General features: G+C 30.9%; 1 protein-coding gene across 1 annotated transcript; it reads right to left on the bottom strand.

Annotated features, from left to right (window-relative positions):
* Window positions 1-4,330: 4,330 nt before the first annotated feature.
* LOC112797181 (uncharacterized) lies at window positions 4,331-7,121 on the bottom strand. The gene is made up of 9 exons (XM_025839984.3): window positions 6,847-7,121; window positions 6,694-6,756; window positions 6,523-6,578; window positions 6,095-6,188; window positions 5,867-5,927; window positions 5,324-5,405; window positions 5,053-5,108; window positions 4,626-4,689; window positions 4,331-4,534 (listed from the first exon to the last, which is right to left on the bottom strand). Exons 1-9 carry the CDS (start codon window positions 7,000-7,002, stop codon window positions 4,471-4,473), a joined length of 696 nt encoding a protein of 231 aa, XP_025695769.1. The 5' UTR covers window positions 7,003-7,121; the 3' UTR covers window positions 4,331-4,470.
* Window positions 7,122-7,337: the final 216 nt, after the last annotated feature.

The following is a 7,337-nucleotide window of genomic DNA, read 5'->3' as shown; positions in this document are numbered from 1 at the left end:
GATTTTAAATTGATATTATCTAAACTTTGTAATTTATATATTGATTTTTTTTTATCTTAATTGTTTTTTCCATATTTTCCATTCTTCTTAATTAATTTTTCATTATATCTAACATAGTATTGATAAAGTTTAGTTGTTGATGCAATTTTTTAATATTTTTTTTTATGTTTCACGTTGTTATCTTTATAGGGGCAGCTTCAACTTCTAAATCTTTTTCAACTGGTATTTTAATAGTTTCTTTAGAAGAATATTCAGACTCTATTATTGACCTTGAATTAGCTTTTTATATAATAGTTATTTTTGTTAATGGACATAATTTCTTGTTATTTTAAGAATAATAGTTAATGTATCAATAGAAGAAATATAAATTAATTTTATTTTCTTCGTATAATTATAAAATAATTTTCTAATCCTAATAAATTTTAGTTTAAATCCAATAACTCTCAAAATTAACATGGTTCAACTAGACTCGTTTAAATTTCTTTTACAATTAGTTCCAGGTCAATATCATTCCTAATGAAAGAGTTATGTAATTTAGAAATTAGTTCTTTTTTTTGCACAATTCTATTTTAAAAACTAACGAATACAACTTCTTTCAAGTAACATAATTTACTCATTAAAACTTAGATCACCCTAAAATTTGGACTGAACACACTAGATATACCAAGCTTTCATTTACATTTGGTTGAAACGCAATAGGTGTTCAGTTCTAGGAGTTGAGTACTAGAAGTTGCTGACATAAATGCTGAAAAATTATTTTCTCTACTTCAGACAATACTTTTCAAAAAAATAAACTAGATTCATCAAACTTTCAAACAAAATTAGTTTGACCTCAAAATTCAATTTGTAGCAATCGTGGCGAGGCAAAAAAATTGTTGTCCCGCTCAAAATTCTACAGCAAAAAATTTTAACAACCATACTTCAAAAATTTATCATAATTCACACAATTAACGAACTAGCCCACAATTCTCCAATCTAACTCTAGACATCCCAGGTTCACCCTAAACTTTGTCCCACGTAATTCTGATCATTGTGGAAATAGTTATAATCATTTAAAGTTGCTGCACTTTTCATAATGATGCAGAAAAATAGATTTAACATTCTAATTTTATAAATTTATAACTAATTCCACATAGGGATGGCAAAAAAATCTAGCAGAGCGGCTACCTGCGGGGATTTATCCGCCAGGAGGGGGGTATGGGGCTTGGGAATGAGGACGGGGGATGGGGCCCCGTATGATAAACGGGGTAGGGGGTAGAGATTCCCACCCCGTGGAGACTGGTTTAACCTCCATTTATTTGAAAAGACTAAAACGCCCTAATATATATATGAAAAGACTGATTTTTTGCTTAGCGTTTGACCGTTTGAGGAGAGGATAGGAGAGGAGAAAAATCTGAGGAGAGGCTTTGAAGCTTTTGAATTTTCATTGATGGCTAGGGTTCTCATTTTCATTATCTCATATATGTTAGCTTCAGAGCCTCTCTTCAGATTTCTCTCCTCTCCTCTCCTCAAACGGTCAAACGTTCAGCCTCTCAGGCTTTAATGTATAACCAAGATTAGCTTTTGAATGAGCTTGGAACCACAGTTAACATAGTGTTTGAGTGCTATACAATTAATAGCATTAAAACAAATGTTGATGTAAGGAAACTACTAAATTATATACAATACTATTTTTTCATATTATTGACTTATTCTTGATTTATTTTACGATTTTAACTTTTAATTGTATTCTTCATTTTGATGTAGGATTCAAACAAATCGGAATCTACCATCACTACCATTATATCGTGAAAAAAGGCTTGAGAATTCTAGTATGATAAATTATGCTTTGTAGATTTTGGATATGTTTGGTACTTTGGTTGTTTTATGGATATGTTTGATATTAAATATTTGTTATTGTTAATATCTTTGGAGACTATGAATATGTTGTTAATATTTTTTTGTTTCGAACCCCTGACACTTGCTTAAGCGGACTAGTGAGCTAACCACTAGATCAACCCAACTAGGTTTATTATGTTATGTAATTGTCCAAAGGTTAATAAATTATAAGCAATTTTTGTTCTAAACTGTGTTTGTAATTTTTGTAAAGCTATTATGAATCTTTCTTTCTAGAAAGATGCAGAGGCATCATCTCTAATTATTACTGTTGCCATGAAAACATCTTTATACTATCTATAATCAGACATGGTTAGATATCTTAAATTCATTAATTGGATTGCTATCCTATCCTTAAAAGTACTTGGGTCTCCCACAAAATTTCTAATGATTGTATATATTAATGTGGATGTAACATCTTATGATTGATCTTCTTGTTTAACGCTGTTAATAATTAATTCTTTTTCTTGGATACTACGAAAGTTATTCCTCTATCCTTTTAATTGGCCTATAAACCTTTGGATTAACATAATTGTGGCATCTTTATCTGAGACTTTTCTCATTTTATAAGCAGTTGCTACCATTTTCATACTACACATTTGATATAGAATTGCTTATTCACTTAATCCATCTATGTTTCATTCTCCTAAATCTGATCCAGAAAAATTATTTGGTATTAATTATGTTCTTTCTTCTAGACTTACATCTACTGGTGATGGTCTGGAATAATAATTTCTAGTTTTAGAATAATTTATTTTATGAGTTATTTTATTTATTTTTAATCCTTCTTCTGCTTTTAATGTATTAATCGTCATTTTTTCAAACTAATACTTTTAGGTTTTTCTTTTAATTCATCCACTTCTGCTTCCACTTTTGATTTTAAATTGATATTATCTAAACTTTGTAATTTATATATTGGTTTTTCTATTTTAATTGTTTTTTCTATATTTTCCATTCTTCTTAATTAGTTTTTCATTATATCTAACATAGTATTGATAAAGTTTAGTTGTTGATGCAATTTTTTAATCTCTTTTTTCTTTGTTTCGCGTTGTTATCTTTATAGGGGCTGCTTCAACTTCTAAATCTTTTTCAACTGATATTTTAATAGTTTTTTTAAGAGGATATTCAGACTTTATTATTGATCTTGAATTAGTTTTTCATATAACAGTTATTTTTATTAATGGACATAATTTCTTGTTATTTTAAAAATAATAGTTAATGTATCAATAGAAAAAATATAAATTAATTTTATTTTCTTTCGTATAATTATAAAATTATTTTTAATCCTAATAACCTCATTTTCAGAATAATTTGTGAAATACCAATATCTTAATAGTCTATTATCTTCAGCATTAATATCTTATTTTAAAACTACTTTTAGAATTTATAAAACTAATAATCAAGTTTTAGGAGTACCAATATCTATATAATATGTATCTTAATACAAATAAGTATAATATAACAAATCTCCTAATACAAACATACTCTCTGCCACGATTTTCAGGTAATTTCTTCTTATAATAAATTGTGGAACACAACTGTAATTTATATCTCCTCCTAAATCGTAATACAAAATCACGGTTCACTCTTTCGTTGTTTGGGTATAAATCATTATTTTATAACCACGATTTATGTTCACTGTTTTTTCGTTGTTTTACCAAGCTTTATATATAATAAAAGGACAGAAATGTAACCAAAATGACTTTCGAAAAATAGCATAATTTTATTTTTATGTAAAAGTTTTGATATTTTTTTTATCTTAAATTTTAGGGTTCACTTGTTGTGTGTTTGTTTCGGGCTGCAACATCTATGAAATGAGGAGTTATTGCTATGTCACCTAGATTTGTATTCATTTTCTTATAAGTAAACATTTAAAATTAGTTCCTAACAAAATTTAGAATGAACATTTGTAAGCTGCATGAGGATGACTCCATTTAGACAACTCCAATCTATAGGTATCACATAATACACTCACAAACTCCTCACACACTTAACACACGTTATAGCAACTAGAGAGAAACTATACCATTTGCGTTGAGTTATAGTTTATTGACGTTTTCATGTTTTCAGATGGCGCCCATGCAGAATTTCATCAACTCATTTGCGATAATTTATGAGATGGTATGGTGAATGTGGCACAACACAAATAAAGCTTTAAAGATGCAGGGGTGGTGATCTTTGCTTGTTGGGGGAATAAGGGCATTGGCCAATGATGGTATGCAACTATGCATACATGCCATATATATTTTCTTTCCATTTATATGGTTTCTATTGGGCAGTGGTTTTGGTTCTTATTTTATTTATTTATTTCATTTTATATGTTCTTAATAGTTGTTGTGCTTGGAGTTTGGGTCTTTGGGAAATGGAATCATGCTACTGTACTAAAGGTTACCACTCCGGTGAATATTTAAAAAAAATTTCGACCAGTGAAAAATGTGATAAATATCTCAAGAAATGGATCAAATTGAGCAGTCACCTCACTATTATATCCTACATTTAAATTTGTTCTTGTACATGCTTTCCCACACCTGAGATTAACAAAATATTACAATGTACATCCTTATATTAACGATAAAAAGGGAACTCACTCGTCCATCATTCAACTTTGGCTATCACCTCACCAGGCATGTTGCTTTCTACAACAGTCTCCCTTACAAATCTGGGATTCAATGAGAAAATATTAAAGCAGAAAATACAAAATAAACACATGAGAAAAGTTTTTCACTTATTTCAAACCAAGGATCACGTACCTTTCCAATTTTTCCCGTGATGATTGCAATATATAGATTGAGAGGATGAAAGATAACATGAGCCCTGAAACATCCATGGAAGTGGCAGCAAAAATGTACTTGGTGAAACTAACTTGACAAAGTTATCAGCAAAACTTGGAAACAGGACATTCCGTTTTCTTTTTTTTTTTTGGTATTTTTGTAGAAGGTATTTCAATTAATTTCAGTCCTCAGCTCTGTGTGTTTGTGTGTGAGAGAGGGTTATTCTTGCAATCCTATGTCAAATTCTCAGCCAGGGATATTTGTGAGGTTCCGAGATACTAACTCAATTTTCAATGGATTGGTCACAGAAATAAGTTGACGATCCTTACTAAGAGTAGTTCTGTGTTTAATAAGATATTACTTACAATTTACAAAACAAAATAGCAAAAAATAACATTTTATTTACCTGAACCAAACAGAACGTAAAATCCAGAAGCTACATCTATATCTGAATGCTCCTTCCTGAAATAATCCATAATGCATCTCTAATAATTTGTTTTCACAAAAATGATGAAAGAATGGCATATTTCTCATACAAACTAATGAAATTCTGAAAGAATAATTACTTGATATTATGTTACAATGTGATATGTGCAACAATACTAACTTTTTTGAGCTTGGAGTGGCAAAATATACAGAGTATGAATATCTCTAGCCGCAAATCAAATAATACCAACCATGTATATCTCACAAGTATATGCTTTGGCCAATGCTGCGAATCCCAGAATTGTTTCCGAATCTCAGGATGAATTTCAACATCTGAAAATTCATAACAAAAGCTATGAGCATAACAAAACTTTATTTAATCATGTACAGCAATCTTTAACTTAAATACATATAGGTAATAGCATATTAGCTTCTTTTATCTTTCTTTTTCCCTTGTATACAGAAATATTCCAAATCGCAATTGAAATTGTACAAGCTTGGGAAAATGTAGAAGTGGAGTGATCATGCAAAATAGTGCGCCGAATTTTATTCATATATAAAAAAATTAACAACCTTCAATGAAAACATGAGAGAAAATTATCACCAAAAATGTCTATCTGTTGGCAGTTTTAAATAAACCTTAGAAACATCGAAGTAAAAAGTTTTTAAGACTTGAAAAAGTTTTCAAGGCCATTCCATGACACTTCCAACACATAGGACGAACCATGGAAAGCACATACCTAAGAGTAATACTTTTCATTTACAAATAGTATAAGTAGAGAGGAACTACGTACAGTGATGAGGCATGTCCACAACTTTTGCAGTGACACCATGGAAATCGTTACCTGAATACCTCTGCATGACTCAAAATATTCCAGTAAATTCATTTCCTAGTTAGAAAACATATGCTTTATAACAAGTCTTTGTTGTTTGGCATCCATGAACTCATATGATCCACTTGATGACTAGAATAATTAGATAAACTCAATAAGTTCCTGTCAGAACTATCTTAAACACATTACCAGCTCTACTTCGATCATCGGGACCTCCGTACTTTTCCGATTTACAACCAGAAGCCATGGGATTAAGAACTTTTCTCTTCCAACTTGAAATGATCTAGCAGATTAAAAAAAAAAAAATCAGAATCACCTCTTAACAAAGTTTTTAAGTCCACTTACTGACACATTGTTCACTACTACTACACATCACCTCAATTCTTACATCAATAAAATTCCAACGTCTCCTCAATCATACAATCTCAGTTTTTTTTTTTTAATTCTTTATTATTATTACAAAACAGAAAACCACAAGATCCCTAATTAGGATAAGAAAAACAACGTATTCCAATCAGCTACTACTGTCTTCAAACAATCCCTAACTAAAATTTAAAATAATAATAATAATAATAATAATAATAATAATAATAATAATAATAACCGAAAATACTTACATTTTATAAGGATCAGCTCCTGTATAACCCGTTGGCTTGGGTATAGGCATCAAAACCTACAAACCGAATCCAAATATCCAAATACATAAACTAATAAAATCAATTGACTAATCAGGTTTAAAAACTTTCATAGAGCCCTAATTATTGTCTAATTGGGAAGACGAAGCAGACCTCGCGATTGACGGCGAAGATGGGGCAGTGGCGGCCAATGAGATCGTGCCAAACCGTTCTAGACTGCAATCACCAGAAAAAAGAAAAGAGAGTAACCAAACGGCGTCGTTCGGAAGAAGAAGTAGAAGAATGAAAATGAAAATGGGAACGAACGGAGTGGTATTGACCCATGCGGCTCATGGGAACGATGTCGCCAGGTCTATAAGCGACGGCGAAGGTTGAGAAAACTGACGGAAACAGCAACATGAATAGCAATTGCCACGCTGAAAGGAGCCATGGTTTCGACCAAGTACTGGTAGATGCAGCCATGGATTCTATGAACTACAACTAGCTTCCAATAAACTCAACGCTTCTTTTGCTACTGCGTTTTGAAGGTTTTTTTTTTTTGGACAGTGAATACTAATTTTTTTTGTCATAGGCTCATAGATAAGCCGATTCATTATTTGGGCCAGGTTAGATAAGTCGTTATTTCAAATGGGGCCCAATATTGGAGTTAGGTTGTAATGGAGGCCCAAGACATCCATTGGGAAGCGAAAAAAAAGTAGACTATTCCCAAAATCTAGCCCAAAAACAAAATAATAACTACAGCCCCAAAAAGATTAAATCAAGAGAAATAATATTTTGGTATAGTATCAACATAAAAC

The sequence above is a fragment of the Arachis hypogaea genome, chromosome 4 (assembly GCF_003086295.3).
Source record: "Arachis hypogaea cultivar Tifrunner chromosome 4, arahy.Tifrunner.gnm2.J5K5, whole genome shotgun sequence".
Lineage (NCBI taxonomy): Eukaryota > Viridiplantae > Streptophyta > Magnoliopsida > Fabales > Fabaceae > Arachis > Arachis hypogaea.
The sequence above is the reverse complement of the archived record's forward strand: the minus strand, read 5'-3'. Positions and strand labels throughout refer to the sequence as shown.